Source organism: Ambystoma mexicanum, chromosome 10, assembly GCF_040938575.1.
Source record: "Ambystoma mexicanum isolate Mex_15411 chromosome 10, UKY_AmexF1_1, whole genome shotgun sequence".
Lineage (NCBI taxonomy): Eukaryota > Metazoa > Chordata > Amphibia > Caudata > Ambystomatidae > Ambystoma > Ambystoma mexicanum.
In genome coordinates, this window is record NC_090932.1 from 1167171773 (window position 1) to 1167199370 (window position 27598).

Here is a 27598-nt window from a genome sequence, read left to right on the forward strand (position 1 = left end):
GGCGGAGAGGAAGGGGGCGGCGGAAACGCTGCTGTATGTCAGAGCAGATCTCTGGGAATGATGACTTGCTGATGGACTCAGCCAACCTGAGAGAGCATCTCTGGGGACAGAGATGTAGGGACACGTCTCGTTTTACCCAAAAGTGTGTTGCTTGGTACTGTGGCCTGCAGAAACCCAAACCTACCCTACGTAGTTCACATCTGTGGTGAGGGTGATCTGCTGTCATATTGGGCCTCATTACTAGTTTGAGGGTAACTCTGCTGATTTACTGCCAAAGTTGTTGACTGTTAATGCCACTCCGTCCTGTGATGTTACCATAGGGTCATTGGTGATAGGGCGGTGCAAATCCTCATTTTTGGAGTCCATTGGACTCCCTGGGGATTTTTGGCAGATGTACATGGAGAGGCAATACAGCATGGCAAATCCACCAGTTTTTGGACGTAAAGTGGAGGCATTTTGCAGATGGTGAATCCTCCACCATGGCTAAACTTGGAATTGGGCGGGCAGCAAAAGAAATTGCAGTAATTCCATTACCACCAAAGAAAGTGTCAATAATGGAATTACTGCCACTTTTTTACCACACTGCCAAACTCATAATGTGGCCATTGCATCATATCTTAGAAGGCAGCATTGAGGATGGTGATCAGGGCACTTTCTAGACAATATTCACCCAGGGCGATACACCATAATATGTGTCCCCAAGTCACTCTTCTAATTGTGATGAATCACTCCTTTCCTGGAGGTAGTTGCTCCTCATATGGACAGGGGATGGCAGCTGCTACCGCATCCTGACCCTGGGGGCGGCTATTCGAGGGAGGACCACATGAGGGGAGGCAACCCTCAGGTGGATGAGCAGGCATCATCGTTTTCCCTTAGGGTAGAACTATAACCCTAAAATTCCTCAAGTCTCCCTCAACTATTGTAGTATTACAGCAGACTGCCCTAAGGGTAAACATTTATATCATTGTTATAGTCATTCTTCCCAGTACAGCGTTTGTGATGTTGATAATCAGCTTAATTTAGACCGGTTAGATAACTCTTAACTTCTCTTTTGTCGCTGAGATACACGACAAGGAGAAGGATGTGACAAAGAAGAGTAGGGCTGACTTGAACAACAACCCCCTCCTCTGTGGAAACACTAGGACAAAGAAGAGCTACATACAACCCTGGCCTAACCAAAGTACTGAGATGAGAAAACACAGCAGTAAGAAACATTACTAGAACCAGGAAGCTTACGCTGCGTTCTAGTTGTTGGCAGGAGCTATATAGTAGCAGGATGTTTAAATACCAGCCAGCTACGGAGAGAAAGAGAGCTTCATTTTCAAAAGAGTCGTCTTGGAAGGTTACGGAAAACGGAGGTGGCAGCAGGGAGGAGATGGCGTCCCTATCTGGGAGAGAACCATGAAAGTAGGCGAGTAGAGCCAGTGAGAGAGGGAGCCGTCCTAAGCACTCCTGGCCGGTCGGGAGAACAGTGATGCAGAAAGGATCGAAGGTAGTGGACGGAGAGAGTTGCCAGCGAGGAAAGAAGTAAGCACACGAGCTTCAGAATGACTTCAGACGGACACGGTACCGGTCGAGCGTGGAACTGCCTGGCAAAGAAGGAAGTTGCGGCGGGAACTGGAAGCCAAGACGTGCTTCGTTCCGGTGTCCGGAGCGAGATATCTGTGCCGCTGACTGGGGAAAGCCGCTTCAGTCCTGCAGATACCAAGGCGAGTTCTTGAGCAAATGCGAATGGGATAAAAGAACACATATGTTGTCGGTAAACCCAGAGGGAAGAAGGGAACAGTGAACCTAAGGCAAAGAGATCCTGAGAGAGTGAATTGATTGTTGAAAGAAAGGGGGAAAAGTAATCCTCATAAGAATCAATGTCATCTTCATAGTCGCAGTACTTTACCATGAAGTAGCTTGGGGAAGACCCATACCCCCTTGCACTAAGAAAGAAAGAATAAAACCCCCAAGTCCTGGCAGGAAAGTATACCAGGCAAACAGTGTCTGGGACTCGCACCCTAATTGTGTGAAAGAACTGTAATCAAGAAACTGGTAGAGTATACCAGGTGTTTTGCGAGTCTGGGACCACACCCAAATTGTATCATGTAAGAAGGATAATCCCAAGGAAGATCCATGCCCTTAGGATTTTGAACAATACTGAAAGTCACAAAAAGCCTGGGGAAGGGAGTCATTTCCCCCGGAGTGAATAGTGGCATTGAGAGGAGGAAGTCCTCCTTTTGTGCTACTAAGAACCCGCTTATTCTTTTATGAATCTTGTTTTGCTGCAAGGAAACCTGGGGAAGGTAGTTATTCCCCAGATTTGTGAATATCAGCCAATTTTGAACTTTTTGTTGGAGTTATACCTTTTGTTGAACTTGAACATTTGTGCACTTTCAAGGCCAGAGACATACCTTTAGTAGTTCATTCTTATAATGGCAGGACTAGCATGGGATTTTCGGACAGAGCACATGATATGATAGGTTATTTATAATGCGCTTAATACCCAGAGGTTTCTAAGCGCGGACCCAGGGAATCGAACCTGTGTTGCTCCGTGTTGTCTTGCTTCCAAGGCGAGCACGTTGATGCTGAGCTATCCTCAGACATTCTTGCTTCGGACATCTTGACATCTGACAGGCCCTTCATTTTTGGTTGAGATAGGTAAATACATCTTCGATCAGAGATAGGGAGGCATTTTCCAACCCATTTATTCTTCAATAAATGTCTCTATCAATCATCATTTCGATATCTACATCATAACACTGTTGCAGTGTTCTTGTAGCTAGGTACATATGGACCGTTGCAGCGGTGTCCATTGAATCTTCTAACCATTCAGAGGTGGAGCTGTGTTTTCTCCCATTTCCCAGCCCCCCCCCCATTCTGGCTGTTAAACTTGGGTTCTATTGTCGGACACCTATGGACCTAAAACACAGAAGGTCCACTGTCTCTTTAAGAAGCCACTTGCCGGATTCCAAGTCACGTGACCGCGATTTGAGGTCACGTGACTCATAGGCTTCCACTATTTCAGGAAGCAGCAGCACTCGGGAGTTTGGTTCACGAACATCCCGGATGCATGCGAGGGCCGCCGGACCATTCTACACGCAGACCCACACATGGTCCTGGACTCCGACACACGCGATTGAGCTAGCGAGTGCCCCATGCAGCAGATGCATCTTTCCTTCATCTCGAGCAAGGTATGTAAACGCCCGCCTTTCCCCGCCTCTTCCTCCCGGGTTCTTCCTCCTGTCCCCGGTTTTGTGGTTACTGACACTCCCCGGAGCCCAGGAAGTGTACGCTACGCCTGGTTCAAACACATACGCGCTATTGTCAGCAGCTGGATTGACTGCTGTGGCTGCACAATGAGGTGCATCCACAGTGGCATACAATTGCAGACTTTGGGACACAGACTTTTCCATATAAATGCGGGCAGACACAACCTGCCCGGTTCAGGGTTTAGGAGCCAGTTGACGGCGCTGTGGACCATCCAGCACCACCCTATATAGGACAATTTGAATTGACACAAGCCCATTTTAGCTCGACGGTTAACCTGTTCAATGCGCTTTGCAGTTTAGGGCGAGGTTGTAGCTCTATCTAATAAAAGAATGCTCAGATATATTTTGGCTCGTCACGGAATATCCCTGCCTTTTTCACAAGTGATTACAGCAGCGCACAACGGTTGCTCACCAATGTTGCTCACTGATTCCAACATATTAGACGTGAGCAGTACAGCGTTCGGACACATATGCACATGCAGCTAGTGGGCCATAATATAAATCCATGATCTATAGATGTTAGATGTGTGCCCTGACTACATCCCCTTTGGCTGTATTATTAGACTCTCTTTTTCGCCTTTCTTTTCAGCCAGCAGTCACCTAGCTGGTGGAAGCAAGATTGAACTCTTCTACTAATGAAGTGAACCTCACTCCATCAAGACACTATAACCCCAGTACTGAGGGGTCCCCTCTTTCCTGTTTTTTACCCAGGAGGCGCTGGTCCTTTTCCATTCCAAAAGGTTCGAATGTTATGTTGTATGGATGACTGATTGGGTGGGCTGTCTTAGTTGTACATGTATATGTCACTGGGATTGTAGTGAGGCTCTTAATTAATTTAGGCTCTCCTCTCCCGACCACCTGGCTGGTTGGATTTATTTACTTAAAGATCCACGCTGGGTTAAGTAGGGTAGAATACACTTCTACATCCCGAACCTTATCATGGGCTCTTCAGTATGACTCTATATGGAGGTATTACTGCACTTATTGGATTTGTGATGAGAACCATAGTGTAATGATTTATGTTGAGCAACTGTGGGGCTGCTAGGCCAGATCAATGATTTTTTAATAAGCGGTTTTTAACTTTGTCACATGCCCGTTTCTTTTCTTTGTTCTTTTCCTTCAACTTGTTGATGTATTTTAGTGATGAATTGGATAAAGAAGGAACGCATGGACTATGCACAAATACAGAAGAAGAATTTGTCCATGGAAGGACACATGGACTAATTGCAAGATGTCTATCCGTTGACCATACAAATCCATTGCTATTCCCATATTTTTATAACCATTTCTGTCCTGAGGAAGACGACTGTCAAGCCATCTCTCTCTTTTTCTAAAGGAGACAGATGTCTTAGACCTTTTTGGAGGTCCTCGAAACTACCTGATTGTGATACCAGTGTGGCACATGAGAACAGTGGAAGTCACACTAGGTACCGGTGGTTGACTGTTTAGGTTGAAATGGTGATTGCATTGCAGGTTGCACCTTTTATTAATTTTGCACTGCAAGCCTGTCCATTAACACGATACTGGAGAGGTGTTGTAGTTTTACAAATTTTGCATTTCCTTATTTTCCTTATCTTCTATTCTTAATTGTTGGAATAGTTGCAGCCAGACTTAGAATTGATCTTTGGACTGTGCATGCAGTTTGAGACCAGGGTTAGGATTAGGACCCTATTAAGGTATCCTTCTCTTCATTTTTATGCTCCCCGTCCCTCTTTCCCCCCCTTTCTTTCAATTTGCTTTGACCCTCCCGCAAGACTGTTTCTCCTTTCTTTTCTCTTGGGGGTGCGACTGCACTTTGCACTTTGTATTCATCCTGCATTCGAGGGAGCTTAGGTGGGCGACATGCACTTTATCTGTACATATTCCATATTTAGTGTCTGTTTTTATGCTGTTTTACCATGGATTCAGCACTATATGTTATGTGATTTAATATGTGAACAATAAAGATTATTAGATTTTATATTATCCTTGACCTGGTCTATCCCCTCATTTGGGCTTTCATATTGATGGTTACTTACCTTGCTAGATTCTTCTAGCAGTTTGCCCCGCGTTACCCCCTCTTTCTTGTTCATTAGCTATCCTCCTGAGACATTCTTGCTTCGGACATCTTGACATCTGACAGGCCCTTCATTTTTGGTTGAGGTAGGGAAATACATCTTCGATCAGAGATAGGGAGGCATTTCCCAACCCTTTTATTCTTCAATAAATGTCTCTATCAATCATCATGAGTCCACTGTGACCGAGTCTCATTTCTTCGTTCCTCACCTAATGCTATCCTGCACTGCACTTTCTCTCTCTCTCCAAAACCATACGATCATTGCAATTTAAATAATGTATTGATTTGTACTTAAATAACCACAACATCATTACAACCAGGAATTAATTTTCATTATCCCATGTTTATATTCATTGTTCAAATAAAGGTTCCTCTCTAGATGTTGCTGCAAAAAAACTCTATTGCTGCTGTGCAATCTATTGTACCAAATATTTCGCTCTCAACTGAAAGTGTCGGTTGAAGGTTAACATACCCTGGCAAAACCTATCAAATGGTGGTAACTCGGACATGCAAGTTTAACACTAGGCAAGTCGTGAAGGTACATGGGCATGTGAACTCAATACCTACAGTAGCAACAAAGAAGAAAATGTCATTCTACACAAGCAAAAACAGTTGGCGTTGGTAATGCTAGTTTCCTACCATGGCACAACATTTTTTCCACAATAAATACACACACAGGAATTTGCCCCTCGACACATAAAACAACAAACAAGGGACACAATCACCTTAAGTGCATTCCCCTTAGCGTTTAAACCTTCAATTTGTCCGACTCCTAGGCCCTTTCCTAAAACTTAAAGTTCAGCATTAAACAATGTATAATAATATTGCCTTTTCCCCCTGCCTACTTAGGTTGTGGCCTCACAGAAAACATCATAGTCATTTGAACACATGTTCTCCAGTCCTGGGCTTTGATGTAACTGATCAATGGATTTTGGTAGTTGTAGTTTTTGTTTCAACTGATTAAGATACCAGAAAACAATGATTTTCATATGTAACCACAGTGGTTCAGATGACCAAGCGTCCCTCATTGGATTAACCTAAAATGTCCCACAAACAAGATAATTAGCCTAGACACCTGCTACAAGGCCATAAGTGAATGTCAATTCCTCCCTTCCTCATATATAAGACTTTCTTTGGACATTTACTTCTGTCTTTCTCCCCTGCCTCACAACCTCCTTCATCCTGCAGGCATCCTCTGACATTTTTGATTAAGCCAGCCAAAAAAAAAAAAGCCTTTTTAGTCCACCATAAGCCCTCAACCCTCCATTCTGGCATGCCCGGTACTACATTGATCACACTGAAGTTTGAGGAGCAGTTTAAAGATGCTTAGTTTCAGAAGATGTTAATTTGGGAGGTGGGAGTTTCTTATAAAAACAGCGAGCACTGAATTCAGGCATTGGCTGCATCATGGGGCATATATAGATACGCATGCGTCCCAGAGCGCAGGCGCAGCCCGGACAGAATACCTGTGTGAGTGTTGGTCTGTGGGGTGCCGGGGGCTACCGTGATGCGAGGCCGCATGGCCTTATAACAACGAGGAGGTTGCTCATAAGTACCCACGTGCTGGATCAGCTGAGCTGACGGAGACATCAAAAAGGGAACGATCAATCTGCTCGGCAGCTGTGTCGGCACATGAGGGGGAAGGTGAGCCACGCCCTGTAACGGCGGCAAGAAAGAGGTTGCGGCTTCACAGCCAGGGAAGTGCACATGCACCTCTGGAATAATTTTTGGAGCACTTAAGAGTGCGCATTAAGACTTTTTTTCCCCCTCTTTTCTCCTGACATGCAATGTGATTTTTTTCTTCGTCTTCTGAATTTTTTTTAACATTTCTTGCCTGCTGTTTGGTCTACAGAGACACCCTTGCGCTGATCCCTTAGGCGGTCACACTGAGTTGCAGCCCTCTGTTCACGGGTGACGTTGCTTTGTGGTGTGCTTGCTGTGCCAGCATGGCGGATGACCAGGTGGCGGCCGCAGGTGGTCCATGTACATCGTCTGCAAAGGGCACTTGCTCCCATGACAGAATTTTATGTATCCGGGGTGCCAGTGGCTCTGGACCCAAGATGGAACTTGTGGTTGCAGCACCTGGAGATGTACTCGCAGCGGTTGGGGAGGTGAATGACCAGGGGAAGAAATCAACCCTTCTGTACGCTGCGGATCCAGCAGCGTTGAATATTGAGACATTGCAGCCTGTGGATGACTGCTATGGGGCAGCAAAGCACTCTCTGAAAGACCATTTCATTCTGTTGTTGAACGTGGATCATGAGAGGTTCGTAATGTGCGCAGTCAAACAGAGGGATGATGAGTCGCTGGACTCCTTCCACGGCAGGCTGTGGCAGCTGATGGCCATGTGCGCTACAGTGAGAAGGAGATGGCGCGCAACCAGTTAATTCAGGGGTGTGCCTCAGGAAAGATGCAGCAACAGGTCCTGAGGGAACCGGGGCTCACCCTGGTGTGGATTCTAGAGTTGGGGCGATCCTATGAGATAGCGGACACGAGGGCTTCCAGAAAGGACAAGGGCATGAAGATGGTGAAGCTGGAGGATGTCTGCGCAATAGGGCTCCAGGAAGGCGCCAGGGGTGGTCCGTGTGGTATGGGCCCTAGAAGAAACAGGGGACCTGAGATGCTGACTCACTGCACACTGTGCAGATACAACCTCCCGCACGCGGCTGAGTGTCCTGAAAAAGGGCGATTGTGTGGGAGATGTGGGGCAGTCAATCATTTTGCGCGCATATGCAAAGCCCTGGGACCAGTAGTCACACCAAGAGGCCCTGCTAAAATGGGCATGTCTGCCCAGAGATGCTTCCCGAGGTTGGCCCAGGTGGATCGAGATGAGGACCAGCCGAACCATGACCCTGACCCAGATGATGAGGAGGAAGACGTGTTCTTCATCTCCATTCTTAGTGACCTCAAGGGCAATAAGTAGAGGCAACTGAGATGTGCGGTATCTGTGGATGGATGTGAGATCCCAGTACTGACAAACACAGGGGGATCTGTGAGTATAATGGCCTTGGAACATTATGAGGGGTTGCCAGGCCCGCCGGCTCTGGCCCAGGGCGAAAGTGAGAATCTTCACCTTCAATGGTAAACAGCTGCTGCCGTTAAAAGGGGCGTTCGTCTCGAGAGTGGGTCATGGGCCGAACACCATCAAGGTGAGATTCTTTGTCACTGATGTCAGCAAGGACACTGTGCTGAGCTGTGTCACGATTGAGGCCCTCATGATTGTCAGCTTCGCATATAGGGTCTACGTGGAAGACATTCACCGGGTGATGCAGAAGTTTGAGGAGGTGTTTGTGGGCATAGGAAAACTGGTAGGGGAGCCAGTGAAACTGTATATTGATTAATCCATTCGCCTGGTGGCCCTTAAGCATAGGAGGGTCCCATTTCATCTGAGGGTCCAGGTGGACAAGGAGATAGAACGTCTGGTGGAGATGGACATCATTGAGGCAGTAGAGGGGCCGACCTCGTGGTTGTCGCCAATAGAGGTGGCACAGAAGCCAAAACAACCAGAGTCAGTTAAGATCTGTGTAGACATGCATCTGCCCAACAAGGCTATCCAGCGGGAAAGGCATCTCACGCCCACACTGATGACATCATTGGAGAATTACAAGGAGAAAGGTTTTTCTCCAAACTGGACCTGGGGGTGGGCGGGGGGGGGGGCTATCATCAGGTGGTCCTGCACCCTGAGTCTTGGTACATTACAACTTTCACAACTCACAGATATAAGCGACTCCATTTTGGCGTATCGTCGGCCGCAGAGGTTTTACAAAACATTATACGTGGAGTGCTGACTGGGGTGATTAACATCAGTGACGACGGAAAGGATCAGGTCACTGGGGCTAACCCTCCATAAGGAGAAATGTGAATTCTTCAAGGAAAAGATTGAGTTCTTTGGGTTTGTGTTTCAGCAGGGAGGATTGTCGCCGGATACCAGAAAAGTGAGAGACATCAAGGAGGCCAAACCACCGGAATCAGTCACGGAGGTGAGAAGCTTCCTCTGTATGGTAACACTGTCTGCGTTTCCCTCCGGAATCTGGCGACGTTGTCCGAGCCACTGTAAAATCTGACGAAGAAAAGTGTGCTTGGCAATGGGGCCCACTGGAACAGAGTGCGCTTGAGGAGATCAAGATGGCCCTAACTGCCGACAGCACTATGGCGTTTTTCAATCCATCTGTAGCGTCAACAATTGTGGTGGATGCAAGCCCTTTTGGAATTGGAGCGGAAGCAGAACTCGAAGGGTGATGTTCAGCCTGTGGCATTTGAGAGCAGGGCCTTGATGGATAAAGAGCAGCAGTACTCCCAGATTGAACGGGGCGCACTGGCGGTGCTCTGGGGTTGCCCGCGGGTTGCCCGCCATTTCAGGCTCTACGTGTTGGGGAGAACAGTGATGGTTGTGAACGACCATAAGTCGTCGTTACCGATCATGGCTGGATCGTCGGAGGCCACCGGCTAGGATTGAACGTTGGATGCTGGCCTTGTTGGAATACGATGTCCGTTTGGTGTTCCGGCCACGGAAAAACAATGCCACTGATTACCTGTCCAGACATCAAGGGAAGTCTGGAGTAGAGTTTGGGAATGGAGAGACGAAAATCGAGGAATTTGTCAGGCTGGTGGTGTAGTCCAACACTCCGAACTCCCTCGTGCAACAGCTGGCAGATAGCTCAGCCAGAGACAAATGTTTCTGCCTGCTCCGGGAGGCCCTCAAACAAGGAGAGTGGAAGTGGGCTCTGATGGGGCTGGACAAACGCACACAGGCAGTGAAGGCATCGCTTGAGCAGCTGTGGAAAGTGAGGAACAAACTGTCATTTACGGAATCTGGGCTGCTGTTGAGAGGTCAGAGGATGGTTGTGCCTTCAGCGCCGGTTACTAAAGTGATAACACTAGCGCATCAGGGACATTGGGGTCAGCCAAGACAAAATCACGATTAAGGATGAAGGTGTGGTTCCCAAACTTTAAACTACTGGTGGATGGGTTTGTCAACAACTGTGTGTGGTGTCAGGCTGCAGCACCCGTGCCGAGAGAGCCCCAAATCGAGTCGATGCCCAGGGGCAACGGACCGTGGGAGGTGGTGCACATGGACTTTGGTTCAATAGGGAGGGACGTGCACTTCCTAGTGGCCAATGACGCATGGAGCAGATATTCAGAGGTGGTGTTCGTGGAATAGACATCATTTGAGAACATTGTACCGATGGTGGAGAAGGTTTTTGCATCTCACGGGTTCCCAGAAGAAGTGTGCACCGCCAATGGCCTGCCATTTCACAGAGAGTTTTGCGAGCTTCTTGAAGGAGTACAGAGTCACACACAGGAAGATATCTCCATTTGTAGCCCAGAGTGAATGGGGAGGCTGAGCATTTCATGCAGACCCTGAACAAGGCACGCAGGATCACTCATGGGCAGGGGCAATCAGTTCCTAAGGGAATACAGGGCCACTCCGCAATGCTCCACAGGAGTTGCTCCTGCAGAAGCCCTGTTCAGAAGGTGCCCATGTGGTTTTTTGCCGGGCAGTGAGGACAGAGCACCGGGAGTGATTGACGAAGAACAGGTGGCCGAAGAGCGAAGGATGCGCAATGAGAGGGAGAATATCAGGAGGAAACTGCGACCACCAGACATATCTCTGGACGATGAGGTGCTGGTCAGGAACCGGCACCCGGAAGGCAATATCTCGCTGCCCTATGACCCAAAGCCGCTGGACGTGGTCAGAGTAAAAGGGTCCATGGTGACTGCATCCGATGGAAGGACGACAGTAACCAGGAACTCTAGTTTTTCAAGAGGGTAAGTGGCAGAAATCTAGTCGACCTAAGCTCTGTGCGGAGTAAGGCTGACCAAAATACTGGTCAAGCGTGGAGCCCGTCGGAACAGATAGATCCTGGCCCTGGGGTATAAAGAGAGTCCCAGAGGAAGCACAGGTAGGAGGTACCCCCAACGGGAATCCAGGTGCCCGTCACGTTTGAAGGACTATGTGGTGGACGATTAACATGTTGCTGATGTTGCACTGGGAGAAGCCAGAGACTGGTGTGGTGTGTTTTTTTGAGTTTAACTGCATTGCTGTTATGTGTTTAGAGTGTTGATAGTTTTAGTGTGCATGTTATGTTAATTGTTATGAAAAAGGAGGAAGGTAGTGACGTGTTCAGGTTATGCCCGCCACCAAGAGTGACGCAACTCTGTTGCGGGGAATAAAAGGGGTAGTGCTGCGCATGCTCCCCAGAGCGCAGGCGGAGCCCGGATTGAATACCCATGTGAGTGTCGGTCTCTGGGGGGCCCGGGGCTACTGCTGCCGCCTGTTAATGAAATGCTCCCTTCTCTCCCAGGTGGGAAATCCATCATGTCTACCCTATTGCACCCCTCCCCCCATCTATGATTAAGGGTGTTGCCCGCACCTAGAAATGGCCCCAATGGTGATTTGCAAACGCATCACTATAACTTCGACCGGATCTCTGAAGACGGTGGCCCAGATTCAATAACACTGTCACTTTCCCCTGAACCTGCACATTCTTCACTGGTAACTCTCAAATACCTTTTATTGTACCTGAGAGAGCATCTCTTGTGATGAGGGCAGGTCCCAAAGGGCAGAATGTGTCAAACGTCTTCCCCAGGAGCCACTGCTTTCCGTTTCTCTTCATCTGCCAATCTCTGTCGCTGACATCGTGCGCTACTGTGAATCCGGCCACATGCTCCATGGCATGCTCCTCCTGCAGGCCAAGAGCAGGAACATTAAAGAGGGACACAGAGCAGGACAGAAGCTGGGGCAAGGATTGAGGCTGGATCAGGAAAGAAACAGACACCATAAAAGGAATCCACCAAGAGCATGCAAAGACCAGGACAGTCGAGTACATGGAAACGAGAGGGAGAAAGGGCAGTTGTGACGAACCAGCGTTTACCTTTATGTTTTTTCCCTTTTTTCCAATAACAAAAGCCAGCTCCACCTCCCAGTCAACTTCCTAGAAAATAGAGGAAAATATCTAAAAATGGTTCTAATCGCACAGATCTACAGAGACCAGAAAGCATAATAATAATCACTAAACAGAGAGCGCACACTCAACTGATATAATGAAAGCATTTTAAGTTGACCAGGGTGACAACCCCTGAGGAGAGAAGTTCCATCAATAATGTATTCTGTCATTAATACCATTATAGCCATTTGATTCTTAGGATAAACTAGATTTATTACAATAGCAAACATACATTGGTTACAGAAAAAAGAGCCTTGCTGGGCCACAGCATTTTTGAAGAGGAGGTTTCCAAGAGGGGAAGTCAGATCCAGGGCAATGATGTCTGTGTGTATGGGCTTTCACACATACCCAGTCCCCAAAGTACATACATCCTTACATAATAAAAATATAGGGTTCTTGAGACAGCCGGTGCAGACTGTACCTAGGTCCAACACTTTGCAAATATATTGTGCAACAGCCTACAGTACTTTTAACACTGCTTCAACATCAGTTTTTAGCATATCGGATGGTGCTTGTTCAGCTCAACTCATTATGCAAGCACTCTGCACGAAATGGCCATGAACAATGCCTAATCATAAGCGGTCTGTGAAGAGCTGAAGAATGGCAAAATGAGAGTTAAGAAGGAAAAATCACTCCTTCCCGGAAGCTTTCTCTTCTGCAATGTAATGCAAGTGGTCTTGTATAGCACCTGACTGCCATGATTGGTGGCCTCGCTTATTATCATGGAAGCAAAAGACTAGTTAAAATTAGCAAAAAGAAGAGATGCGATGATAAAAAGGCATGGAATGATGTGCGTGAACCTCTAAAGCAGATGGAGCCAGCCAGTCATCCTCCAGATGTTTAGCCTTCATCTTCCATGATCCTTCATCATTGGATATGCAGGTTGGGGATGATGGGAGATTTATACCAAAACATCTAAAGAAGGACAGGTTGGCTACTCGAGCTATAAAACCAAACAACTGTAACCAAAAAAGATGAAAGTGGAAGGTTTTGAAACACTGGCAGTGCTCTGGTCAAACTTCGAGACCACCGTTTTTAGCCAGTTTATGCCAGTGCAAAAGGGGGACAGCCGTCTACAAATCCATCTGGTAGTGCCACCAATGGGAGCAGTACAGCTCAAACTGTGAGACCATGTACCATCTACACAGAAGAAAAAGCCACTCGAGACATGTTTCGGTCGTGTTGGGCATCATCTATCAATTAGCAGCTTGGTTTCCTATGGCGCAGTGGCCAAGGGAACCATGCCTGGGCATACCCACGCTCACGTAGGGAGACACGCTAGAACCAGAAAATGTAATTGGTGGAAGGTTCATCTTGACCACTGGCAGGCCTCTGGGCAGCCTTCTACGCCATCGTTTGAAAGCCTATGAAGCAATCCATATCACAGGGACAGAATAGGAGACTGATTACTTCCAACAGGATCATCTGTAAAGGTGTTGTTGGTAGGAACGGAATGTTGGTGTCGCTGCTCTTCCAAGCTGGATTTAGGCATGAGCACTCAACACTGGACCTATGCACCTGGGAAATCTGGGGTGGTCAACAAATGCGCGCTGGTTTCATTGATTCTCCCTCTCCACAACCGAATAATCAATTACCTTAATTTCCCACTCCCCCTGCTCTCTACAGCACTTCGAAGCAGCATCTGAGCAGTTTTAAGAGCTACATCAGCAACCTAAGATTTATGCTGTCTGCTTTTCTGCTCCTTAGCCTCCCTCAGTCACTCCATCCCTTGCTTCCCTCGGAGCTCATCTGCCATAGTGAGTTGGAGTAAATAATTTGTTATAAAGCTTCCAATATGGTTTTCCTCACTCTGAACGGATATTCTATATTAGATTTGTGTTATGTTATATTACTTGTTATCCCTATAAATGGACAAACGCACTTTGAAACCGTTATATGCACAGATTTATTTCCATGTATTTTATTTTTAGGAGAATCCCACCAATTTAGGGGTGTTGAGTTAATTCACTAAGTTTGCTTGCAGAATGTAAAATTGGGCCACTTTGAACAAATTTCCCAGGGCCACTTTTGGGTTCCAGTACACCCTTGAACTCAACTCATTAGGGCCCGCACATACTGAAGACATAGTCCAAAGCATTTTGTTTTTTTTACATACTACTAAAGTCCTTATCTATTTTATCAAGCTACTGATATTTTCAAAGTGCTGGCGTGTTCAGCAGAAATAATATTTTACCTTATTTTCCATGTTCATACATCATAGAAAGTTCTTCCTACATGCACCTCATTTGAGAGGCTTACCATTTCGTTATCCAAGTTTATGTATCGGCTGAAGCCATTTTAATGGTTTTGTATTTCATTTGGGAAGGTTCCTTGTGGAACACATTTGTATGCACGATATGAAGTAAGATTAAAGTAATGGCTCGGTAAAACATTTTTATTGCCCCTACGGGTCGGCCATGTGTTTTTAAGCCTAAGTCTCTCGATTTTAGAAAAATTTCCTATGGACATTACCCGAGTTTTCATCCATTAAACGCACGTCAAAACAGGCATCAGGGAGCTGCCATTGTGTGATAATCCTATCACTTGCCGCATCGCCCTGGCTGACCTGCTATTGCGCCACTAAATCATACCCCTGCCCGAGCCTGACATTATCAAAACATTCATATTCCCCACCTCTCTCCGTGACGTTACTGTGCTGCGTAGGCAAACGCACCCAGTCGTCTTCTACGCGACTTCACACAGAACCCGGAAACCAACACAGATCAACTCACAACACAGCGCGCCACAATTCGGAATATGAAACTGTACTTTAAAAACAAACAGCAACACGGTACATTTGGTAAAGTACGTTTATTTGCATTAAATGTTTATAGAATATTCAGCAATTGCCATATTAACTCGGAATGCCATTTATTTTCTTTTATCTCTATCCGCAAAAACTGTTCCGTTTTATCGTGAGTCACGCGCTGTTCCTTTATGGTAACAGGGTGTTGGTTTTCGTTAAAAGAAGCACTTTGGTCGCACGGTGAACCGCAAGGGTGTTCCATCAACTAGGCACTATGCCAGCGTAAAGGTTGATATGTTGCTTCTAGCCGCTAGTACCGCGTAAGGGCATATGGGCCCTTGGCGATCGTCCCATAAAATCATCAGAATGGTGCAGTTGTTTACATTAAGCTGCAGCTGGCGGCTGAAGAAACCGTCTGCCGGTGTCTGAAACTGGTGGCAGGGGCAAAAGGGAAGGATGTACCTATTTTGAAAACATAAAATTTATAATTAGTCTCGCCAGCCGATCTTTATTAATATTGTTCATTTTATTTATTACGGCCGAGCTGAAACTATTTGCTTTCAAGGATAGTGCAATGGAGTATGTTCGGCTCTAAAATGAATGTGAAAACTAACGAAATAAATCGAGGTTAGTACACAATGAGAAACTACTTTTTGTCTACATGCGTGTGGAATGTGGACCTACATGCCCATGTGCCTGCTACAAGGACGATCCCACAAACCTTTTCAAAGCTCTTCATTCATTCATTTATTCATGCATCCATTCATTAATTCTTCATTCCGGTATAAAAGCGTCTAAAGAGTTACTTACATTATATTTGCAATTTCCATTGTGTCTCTGCGTAATGCAGTGCATAAATCCCACTGTGCTCTTGACAACGATTTTTCGTATACTGAACTAACATGAAACTCGGTCTAGTTTCAGAATTTTCTGCCTTATCGTCTCTTACGTTATTGCACCCCCTTCAAATTAAGTTCTTTCAGCATGGTCCCTGTCTCTCGAGGTCAAAAAACAATAGAACCTTATACTGCCAGTGCGAGTTGTGGGCCTCTTCAGGCCGCGAGCTGAAAATCAAAGCCGCTGACCTTCACTAGAAATGAGCATGCATTCTTTCTTTGCAACATCCCGTAGTAAAGCCATCTGTGAGAACTTGAAGTTTCGAATCCATCTATGTACTGCGCCTCAATGTGCAAATGCGAACTGGCTTCTCTCCCATCTGCAACGGCTCGCTTGGCGCGTTCTAAGGCCCCCAATTTTGTCCTCGTTGTCTGCGAGCTTTGCAGCCCCAAAGAACCATAACTATGGAGACATTTATACTTTCCCTGACCTTCCCCCAAAAATTAAAGTACCCGAGAAGTTGAGTTCAAAGTGAGATTTATTGTTTGTTTGTTTTATTATTTGCAATATGCAAGCCTCCCCTCGGTTAACAGTGCGCAGCATTTACATGAGATTGCGAAAATTAGTTACATCAACAAAAATATATACATACACATATAGACAAGGTCAGCAATATGAGGTGAATAGAGAGAGAATTCAAAGAGGACACCCAGGTTGTTCGCCAACCAGGATGGTGAAGGTAGGGGTTAGGGTTAGCATACTTTGTATGTACACTGTACAATAACATTTATTTACAAAAAGACAATCGTATTACAATTATTTAAACCGGGATTTGTACTTCACAACCAGCTCTCCTTTGGGTGGACATGGCACAGTGGCAATGTTTGGTGGCAATGGATCAGTGCTCTGCACAGAAACTTTCAAAATTCCATATCTGTGCTTCTCTAATACAGCAACAATAAGGCTTTTGACAAAGTCGAACTCCATTTCCTCATAGACTGGTTTGATCACCCATTGCTTACTTCTTTTTGAAAAGGCCCTAGTGTAGCGAGGCATCCTTACATTACCCGTAGTCCTAGATTGTTCATGGCCGAGATTCTCGTTATGGGCCAAGACGGCAAGTAGAGTCCTATGTCTCATGCCCTGTATGCTGAAATGCAAGCGCTTTGGCCTGTACTTTAGACACATATTGTGGAACACCTCCAAACCTCCTGTGTGACAGAATTCTGTCAGTCCCCTCAAATCTCTTGATAGAGTTTTATCGAAAACAATCGTCTCAATGGCTTTGTGTGTCGGTGAAGATGGAATCAACCACTTCTTCTTCCGTGCCTCCACTGGGGACAAAGGGCCATGTTCACATTGGTGGAAATGTAGGTTTTCTGACCAGCGGTGCACGTTGGTACAGTGGTGCATCAGTGACCGCCATTTTTCAAGTAGTATTTCCACTGACCCTTCACAAGTTTTGGAGCTCCACCAAAGATGGTTGCTGATAGAATGGGACCACTCTGAAATACTTTCCAAACCTTTTTTTTCCCCTGCAGCCGAGATTTTCTTATTGATTGATTTAGCAAGATGCCATACGTCAAATTGATGTTTAATATGTGGGACCTGCTCTCTCATTGTCGTGGCAATTGAAACGTGTCTGTCCGTGGCTATGAGGTCGATGTGCATTCCCCTCGATTGTAGATATTCCACTGATTTTATAAATCCGAGTTTCTCCATGGCCACTGAGGATGTACATTGTGTTACCTGCACAACAACCGAACTCGCAATTTGCTTACTATCCATGTCCTGAAAGTGGTAGGTGCAGTACTTGGCAGAAAATCCAGGGCTGTCGCACTGTCCATCGCCGGCTAGCCTGAATCGTTGGCCTTCGAATGTACTTGCTACAGACAATTGTTCAATTTTCCAAGCATCACTAATGGCCGGAAACAGATAATCACGTTGGTATTTGTAGTACTGCGTTTTTTAAATGAAATGGAGTCCCACAAACTGAAAGAAAGACTCTTAACTTTCTAAAACTGGACCCACTAAAAAGTGATGCAGCTGCACACAGTAGATTGCCTGCTGGCAGTTTCCCCAGCATCGGTTGTGCAGACCATGAGAACGTATGGTTTAATCTACAGCCGGCATTTATTTTGACGTTACTGCCTTTTTTTTGACGAGTGACATGAATCAATGGCTTCCCACATAACACAACAATGTCGACAGCTTTTTTGGTGGCAATTTTTTGGCGGGTGTAGATTGTGTGAATTGATCTGCGACTACTTCAGAGCTATCTTCAATACATCCAGTATCATGTTGTTGTGGTGGTGCGGTCGCACTGTAGCAATGGTCCAATACAACTTTGCTGGATTCTCCGGACACATTAATTTCATGTTCTGGCCATTGGACAGGAGCATCTCGAGTCTCAACATGCGGCGTCCGAATGAATAGTTCTCCCATAGTGTAAATGGTCTGGCAAGCAACATGTCTCATTCGCTTTACTGTCTGTGTATGTATAATTCGGACACCCACGGGTAACTAGAGGACAGATTGGAAAAGGGATGTTCAGTTTAAACACAAGATAAAGTATAGTACAATTGACTGGAAAAAAACAAAATAGTCCGCAGCACCAAAAAATTTCTAAAGTTATGAACCGCTTGTAACTAACCTTATTTTTCTTTGCAACTTTTTTTACTCGACCTTCAACATCTGCACGCTGCAGCTCCGATTCGTTTCCGCATCTCTCCCCTTCCTGTTGCGCTGCAACGACTATATTTTCTGTATCCGCATAGACAGCACGGAATGAGGCTCCATCGACTCCCTGAAACATAGTACTTTCATTATTGTGTATCAAAATATTGTTAGCATAAAACACACGTGAGGATGAACACACAGGTACATCTCAATAGCCAAACACGATTTAAACATTGTGTGGAACAATCAAACAAAAAGTATTCGAGCTCTGATGACCTAGTTCGATGGAGCGGTCAGTATCCATACCTCTCTCTCTGTATGGACTGCCACGAATGATTGTATTGAAGAGGATGCATCAGCAACTCCCTGAAACACAGTACTTGCGTTAGTATGGTTTTCAATATTGTAAACATACACACACTTGCGGTCGATGGCACAGGTACATCTAAAGAGATAACCACAAATGATGCTTTGTCTAAAAGAATCAAGGAATATTTAAATATGATCAGATTTAATCAACTTATTTGTCCGATTTCTTTACATCTGCATCCTCTAAATGGGATGTTGTGATTGTAGTAGAAGCTCCATCGTCTCCCTGAAACACAGTGCTTGCGTTAATAGGGAAGAAAGTATAGCAAATGGAATCACGTTATATGATCACGCTCGATGGAGCTGTCAGTATCCATACCTCGTGCTGCTGAAGAACATCTAGGGATGTTGTAAATGTAGTGCACACTTCCGAAAGCTGTTGCACCGATTCGTATCCGCATGGTCCCGCTTCACTTGGAATTACTTGATTGTCAGGCTCCGCATCAAGTGCGGGTGTTGACGCTTCAACAACTGCCTGAAACATAGTATTTGCATTAGTAAGGATTACAATATTGAAAACATAACACACACTTGGGGTCGACCGCACAGGTACATATCAATGGCTAACCACGAATGAAACATGGTGTAGAACAAACGACAAGTGTTCCAGTCCTGATGATCATGGTCGATGGAGCTGTCAGTATCCATACCTCGTGCTGCTGAAGAACATCTAGAGCTGTTGTCAATGTGGTGGACGCTTCAGCATCTCCCTGAAAGGCAGTACTTGCATTAGTATGGATAACACTAATTATAACTGAAAACAAACACCAGGGGACGAAAACTAAGGTGTATATCAATTGGAAAGCACTAACCAAACAATTGGTAAAATAACCACACGATACATAAAAACTATTACTTGACATGCATAAAACAAGTCTGTAGCGGAATAGCCAGGCAAGATTACCTGATACACGCTAGAAATGGTTGATAACTGCGAGCACGTCACGGAAGTAGAATGTTCTTGCTTCAGATTCAAGGGATAGTCAAGCAGTTGTAAAGGTAAATTATTGTTTGATAATGAAATGCCAATATTTAAAATTGCCATGTAAGGAGACAGAATACTTGAGTAATGCTACTGAAAATGCGCAATATAGCAAAGTTCCCTGTGCCCATATATAGATTTCGTTTGTGGGTTATGAAATCTAAAAATAATCTATTGATAAATATTATTCTAAAAACTATACACTCATATCAATGTCGAAAGAATTACAAATTGGAAACAACACCTAAAATATCAATTAATCCATTCGGCTACCTACACACTACAGCAAGGCCTAAAGCTAAAAACGGACACTTGACTCACCAATGGCGGAATGTGGACGAATAGAGTGGGAATAGCGTTTGGGAGCAATTTTCGTGTCGTTTGCCGTTTATTCTTCTTTGTTACCCAAGATGTGGCGTACATGTTCGAGGAAAAGTGCCGGCTGCAGATGTGGAATCGATCACCCCTCTTGTCCTGTGATACTTCTTGGACTCTACTTTCAAGCTCATCCAGTGGATATCCGCAATGTCTGACCCATTCTCTTATTCAATCAACAGTTTTCAGGAATACATGCATTGTAGGGCCTTCAGATTTAGCATGGGTCTTTGAAGGGCAACCGCTAATCGAACAGGCACGCATTGCTGACAATTCTGAAAAGTAAATATCAAGATTATTATAAAACCTTGATGAATAAAAATGTCATAAAAAAGTAAATGAACCATACCATGTTCAATGCAATGTTTGTTTTGGTCGCCGGAACTATACCAGTTCATCATGTGCGGCTTAGTATTTGCATAAGTTACAGACATTTTTTAAATGATGTGACTAAACTTTGAACCTGTGACTCGTCCCTTGGATGTTCTGTCTTGCACGAAAAGGAAACATGCTTACATTATAGAATGGACCCCCGAAGGATGCAATTCGATGACAATTGACACAGATGAAAATAAATAGATCTATTGATAGCATAACAATGAAACTCAAGTCAATAGCAATGAGACCAATGACCATAGCACTATGGGGTACTGTAATCGCAAATAGGGGTAGTAGCCGGTATTACTGGCAGTTTTTGATGGTGGGGTGTGCAGGCAATTCCGGCCAGCCACCACCAAACTATGCTGGTGCAAAAATGTGCTGGTAAACTGAATTAACAGCATGTTAATTCTGCACCGGCATACTTGTAATGAGGTCCATTGTCAGGCTTCTCTGTTTCCATTATCTGTAGGCAGACCCTAGAGGCTATACTTAAGCAATAAGTCACAAGCCACGGGGGCATTACCGAGTCTGGACTCGGTAATGCCCCCAAAGGGAGGGGTTTATTGTTTAGTTAGTAACCCGGCCCGCAAGACCGGGGTACTAAGAGCTTTGTTTTTCTGTTCAGAAACACCAGAGCGTTTCGTAACAGGGAAAAAAAAAAGTTTTAAAAAATGGACACCTTGGAAGGGGAAACGGAGTCAGTTTTCCCTTTCAATGGCGGCCATTGATACTGAATGAAAAAAGGTAAACATAGAAAATGGCCACCATGTAGTCCTTTCTCCCTTTCCATGGTGGCCATTCAAAAAATAGTAAAAATGTGAAGAAAAAAATGGCTGCCATGGGAAGGAGAGAAGTGTAGTTCCTTCTTCCTTTCCATTACGGCCTGTCACGGATCAGGAGCGGACACGCTGGAGACAGAAATGTTCCCAGCGAGTTCGCTCCTGAAAAAGGACCAAAAATAAGGTAAGTGGGGTGGGGAGGGGATGGTTTGGATGGGGGGGTGGGATAGAGAGAAAACACTTACATGAATCCCTGTTGGGGGACGATGGCAGCCTCCACAACCCCCACCCCCCTGCCGGGGACCAAGGAAAAAGCAAGAGAGTGATTCCCGGTCGGGTAAAGCCCCGGCGAGGGCCAATCACATTGCATGTTACAATCTGATTGTCCCCGCTGGGTACTAATAGACCTAAACTCCAGAATAAGAGTGGAAGAAACTATGCCTAGAGTGATCAGACTGTACTGAACTAATTTATGTCTTCAATAACAAACAGAATGGCCTTTGGAGATATCTCTGTGGTCTTTAATGTGGTCATTGGATATTTATTTTCATTTGCCTCCGCTACTGCCACAAGCAGTCCTCTAGAAAAGGGATTCAGCAACCATCTGCAAGTCCCTCAATATAGGCATGCATCGCTGTTTGTGACGTACTTTCTCTCTAGCATTCCCAATGTCCGATTGGGTGGGATGTGTCAAATGTAAAATTATGTTTGACTAACACATGAGCTAGTTTCATGTATCCTTTCTGTTTGACCACTTTTGCTGTGTCTAGTGGTTGCCTGCTTTGTTCTCATGCTAACAAGCATCTGTTAGCAAGGATGAGTTACCTAAGCAATGTATTTATGTATTCATTAGGGGTTGAGTGTTGCATGTGTATTTACACAAAATAAGCTAGCAGTGTGTACATAACTCAAATCGGCTAATACTAGAGACTGCATTAGGCCACATGGTTATGTCCTGTGTTGGCATTGAAATTCTGAGAACATAAACCATGAAAAGCCACTTTCCTGCCTTACAGAAACCTACCCCATGGCACTCTAGTGGCTTACCTCCTCTCAAAAGGCAGATTAAACAGATCATCCACCTTAGCAAGTTACCACCCTTCACAGTATAAATCTCTTTGTTGACGGGCTACACATATAGGGAGTTTCTAATAGCGCCCCCACTCTCTGCCGGCGGCCACCGGATTCTGCCTGCCCTCACAGGATGCATATCATAACAGCGCCCAGACTTGCACATTGGAGGGAGCTCCAATGCCATTCAGCTCCCATTTTCAAGAACACACAACTCTTTATCCTAGATGCTGTGTGGCACCCAGATTTGCTTTTGTTCTCATCATTATTGTGCCTGCACCGTACAGCACACAAACGTGCAGCAGCCACCTTGGAAATTTCCAGACATCCCTGTAGGCCAGTCCACTGCTCGTTGAGTTCTATTAGTCAATACATAGGTCATTAGGGGGAGCTGCCCTGGGTGCAGCTTAACTTCTATAGAGTCCTTGGGCCGCATTACAAGTTAGCCGGTCCGGATACAACGGTGCCAGTAAAACCGTACCAACACTGTTTTCCAGACCGGCTAACTACAAGTTCTGTGGCCGTGGGGTGTTACACCCGCCAGGTTTGACCTGGCGAGCGTAACGCCACCGGCTGCGGAAACACCGGCACCATTACCACATGGTGCCGGTGTTTCCACTTCCCCATTCCCGTGGATATACAGAATGCCGGCTCCGGAATTACCAGATCACCGGGGTTGTAAATGCCCCGGTAATTCTGGCAAGTCTGGAGCCAGTAAATCCCTATGGGTCTGGCGGCAGCCTGCCAGTTTTGGCAGCACAGCTACCGCCGGACTCGTAATGAGGGCCCTTGTCTGCCCAATGGGACAAGTAGAGCAAGGAACAAGTTACTTACCTGTAACTTGTTCTCCAGCATGGGTCTGGCATGGATTCACATTCTCATGAATATTCAGTTGTCAGGCCGGGAATCCTCGGTAAAAGCAAAAACAGTTTCACTTTCACTTACAAACTGTCTTTCTTCTATAAACCAATCACTGAGCTCTGGGTCATACTGCCCCAGCCAATGACTGCCCTCTCCCTAAACCCCTCCTCTGGCAGCCATCTTCAGATTTGGTAGCACGTAAAGTGGCAGTATGACCAAGAAGAGCCGCCAAGGGGCAATAAGGAGGGTTCGCATGTGAATCCATGCCAGACCCATGCTGGACAACAAGAGTTACAGGTAAGCAACTCGTTCCTTCTCCAGCATGGGGTCTGGCATGGATTCACATGCTCATGAATAAAGAATACATAGCAGTATACAGATACACAACCACAGGAGGTGGCAACGCTCAACAGAAGCAATTACTCTTACCTCCTCACCAGGCTCACCTTCAACCAAACAGGTTGCGCAGCACTGCTTGGCCGACCCTGGACTCCTCTCTGGAAATCCTGTCGGCGTAGTAGAAACTTGTGAAGGTGTGCGTGGACCTCCACGTAGCAGCCCTGCAGATGTCCAGCAGGGGCACACCAGATAGGAACGCCGTTGTCGCTGCGACCGCTCTGGTAGAATGGGCTCTCTGACGGCCGGGCAGCGGTCGGTTAGCCAACCTTGACAATGAGTGATGCAGCCGGAGAGCTACCTGGGGATGGAAGCCTTGAACAAGGCCTTCCCATGGTTCACAGGATCAAAGATCACAAAAAGCGGAGATGTCTTCCGGAAATACTTTGTGCAGGCCACTTAGAATTTCAAAGCACATGCTACATCCAGCAAGTGCAGAGACTTTTCAGCTGGCGACAAAGGTGTCGGAAAAAACACAGGCAACACCAAAGGCTTGTTGAGATGAAATTCTGACGGAACTTTGGGCGTGAATGAGGGGTGCATCTGCAGCGCCACCCTCGTATCGTGGAACGTCAGATTAGGCCGCCTGCAAGACAGGGCCTCACCTACTCTCGTGGCAGAGGTGAAAGCCACGAGGAAAGCCGTTGTCCACAAAAGGAATTTGATAGAAGCTGGTTGCATGGGCTCGAAAAGGGCCCCCCATGAGCCTTGTCAAAACTACATTGAGTTCCCACGCCAGGGCGGGTGCCTTTACCAGTGGGAACAAAAGGAACAGTCCTTTAAGGAACTCCTTGACCAGATGTGACCAAAGCGAAGACCGTCCCAGAGAGCTGGTGTAGCGGCAAATAGCCACCAGGTGCACCTTGATGGAGACGTGAGCCAGGCCTGCCTTGGCCAATGACAATACGTATGTAAGGATCTGCAGAGCCGTGACCCTCAGGTGGGTGGATCTTCTGTGTCTGGCACCACGTCGCGAAGCGCTTCCACATGTGTCCGCAACAGGACCTCCCTGCAGTCCGCCGGAAGCTCGTACCCACCGAACGCCAACGCTGCAGGAGCCAAGCCCTCAGGTTCAGCGACTCTGGGTCGTGCTGCATGATTGCACCTCCTTCTCTAGTGAGCAGATCCGCGACTACCGGTAGTATGACTGGTGGAGACATCGACAGGCTGAATAGGTGCGGGCAACGAATCTGCCTCGGCCACGCCGGGCGACGAGGATCATCTTGCACTGGCACCGTTTGAGTTGATTGATGACTCACAGCAAGTGGGTCAACAGAAGAAACGTGTACAGGAAAATGCCTTCCCATGGGAAGGAAAAGGTGCCCCCCACCATGCTCTTCAGCTGGTAGAACCTGCTCGCGAACCTCAGGCATTTGGAGTTCGTCGCAAACAGGTCGATCCGGAGTTTGCCCCATTTGAGGAAGATACTGTCCACTTGATCCTACTGAAGTTCACTCGTGGCAAGAGTGTAGTTCCCTGCTTAGGGAGTAGACTATGGTGTTCTGAGTTCCAGCCAGATGAAAAGGAATGAGGAAAATCCCTTGGCGACGGCCCAGTGACACAAATCCTGCGCCTCCCTTGTGAGCGCCCCGGGGACCTGGTGCCCCTCTGCTTCCCGATGTAGAACATTGTGGTGGTATTGTCCATTAAGACCCTAACCATCTTGCCCTTGAGAGACAGGAGGAACGACTTGAGGGCCCAGAACTCTGCCCGCAGCTCCAGGACATTGATGTGGAGGTCCCTTTCCTCCGGCAGCCACAGGCCTCTGGCGGGGAGATGTCTGGTGTGGGCTCCCCAGCCCTCCAGGGAAGCGTCCGTGGTGACCGTCTCTTGGTAAGGCGGGCTTTGGAAATCCGCGCCCGGGCAATGTTGAAGCACACACCCCACCATCTTATTGCTCGACGGAACTGCTCATCGAGTACAATCTTGTCGGCGAAGCTTTCGGACACCTGGATCCAACGAGCATCCAAGAACTCCTGCATAGGTTGCATCCGCAACCTGCAGAGTCTGATCATGTAGATATACAACATCATGCAGGGAAGTGACTGCATAGTCCTCAACGTGGCGATCTTCAGTGCTAACAGCCATCGCACCCTGCCCAGAATGGACGCTATCCTGTCTTCCGAGGGAGCCACCAGGCAGCAGACCATGCTGAGCCTGGACCCCAGGAACAGAGCATCCTGCAATGGAATCAAGCAGGACTTCGTATCGTTTATGGAAAACCCCAGGTCCATCAGCAGCCGGACGGGGCTCGCTGTGTGATCGACAGCGATCTCCCTTGACTTGGCACGGATGAGCCAGTCATCGACGTACGGGTACACATGGATTCCTTGCAGGCGCAGGTGGGCCGCTACTGGCACTAGGCACCTCGTAAAGACTCTGGGAGACAACTTCAGTCCGAAGGGAAGGGCCTTGAACTGGTAGCGCTTCCCCTGTACGACGAAGCACAGGAACATGCAATGTTTTTCGTGAATGGGGACGTGGAAGTACGTGTCCTCTAGATCCAGCGATGGCAGAAAGTCTCCCTCCTCCAGTTGACTGAGCACGTACTGCAACGGGACATCGTACATTATTGGGACTTTATGTACTTGTTGAGTTGTCGATCGAGAATGGGCCTCCAGCCCCCGGTCTTCTTTTTTACTAAGAAGTATCTGGAGTAATCTCCGGAGCCCCAGAGCTGCTTTGGAACCAGCTCGATCACCCCCATATTTTAACATGGCCCGAACCTCCAGCCACAGCTGAGGGATGTGTTGTTCCTGCCGAGCAACAGGTGGCATCTGCGGACACTCGCTGAACAGGCCCGGATCCAGCAGGTTGGCCAGGGGAGCCATGCCCCTCCACCCCCCCGCCCCAAGAAACTGCTCTGCCCCCCCCCCTAGAAAGTAGGCCTTTGCTCTGACCAAGAGTACACACACTGCAGACAGCGCGCACGGTGGTCACCAGCTTAGTATAGGGTTAATTAGGGAGGCATACAGGAATGCTATTAGATACCAATGTACTCGTACCATTTTGCACCTGATAGCCAGTTAATACCTCTACAGCAGTGCCTGGCAAATGCTTTTCCATGCCTGCACAAAAGCCCAAACTGTTCGTATTGCCAGTGCTTGTTTTGCTTTGGACCTGCTTTCCATCGCTCAGGGGATTCGCTAATCACTTTTCTTTTTTTGTCTTTCGATTGATTGGCAAGGCACCTTGTGGTGCGTAGCTTGCACAGTACCATGTGGAATGATGCTCTACAGTGCTATCTCCGGACAAGTCAATTGGACAAGTCCGAATTTTTGTGTAATCAGGCCCGTCAATGTCCTTGGGTGCTTTACAACCACACGGCCACGTAGTTACTCACACAGTAGGTATTTTTATTTCGCCCCACACACACATGGTCACCATATTTTATTTTGCTCCACACGCAGTGTCGTCGGAACACTGCAACATCCCGGCCACTTTAGAGGAGCTCATGATTTTCCAAGGCTCTGAGACTTGTGGTGCAGGGTACAGGTGAGCTGAATGTCCTGCGCTCCATTTGAAATGTGCAGTCTTTCTTTTGAAAAATCGCAGTTGGCTACGCGTATGCATTTTCAATGAGAATAAGCGCAGCAGATTTTGTGTGCAGGGGAAAGGCACAATTTTGGGGCTTACTGACGTCTTTAAGGTAGAGCTTCCGTACTTTGTCACTGTGATGTACCAAACAATAAGCAGCACCAATAGGAAAGCTCAGGTGCAATGCGTTTGTCATGGAAGTAAGACAACGCAAAGCAACACATGGCCCACACCTGTGCATTGATTAATCAGTGACATTCTGTAATTTCTGCACGTGCCCTCACTATGTGCAGGCGTGGGCCAAGCGGCAGCGGCCAAGCCTAAA

The 27598-nt window shown here is 46.8% G+C and overlaps 1 protein-coding gene across 7 annotated transcripts in view; it reads right to left on the reverse strand.

The window, feature by feature from the left end:
- The window catches only part of LOC138492125 (oxaloacetate tautomerase fahd2, mitochondrial), a 237694-nt gene that overhangs the window by 44270 nt on the left and 165826 nt on the right, over window positions 1-27598 (reverse strand). For 5 of the 7 annotated variants that reach the window (XM_069619106.1, XM_069619105.1, XM_069619108.1 and 2 more), the window contains 2 exons: window positions 12189-12248; window positions 11825-11999 (listed from right to left, as the gene is read on the reverse strand). In XM_069619106.1, coding sequence (XP_069475207.1) covers window positions 11825-11999; window positions 12189-12248 — 235 coding nt within the window. The remainder of the gene's footprint in view (window positions 1-11824; window positions 12000-12188; window positions 12249-27598) is intronic. The other 2 variants (XM_069619109.1, XM_069619104.1) reach the window with 1 other exon arrangement.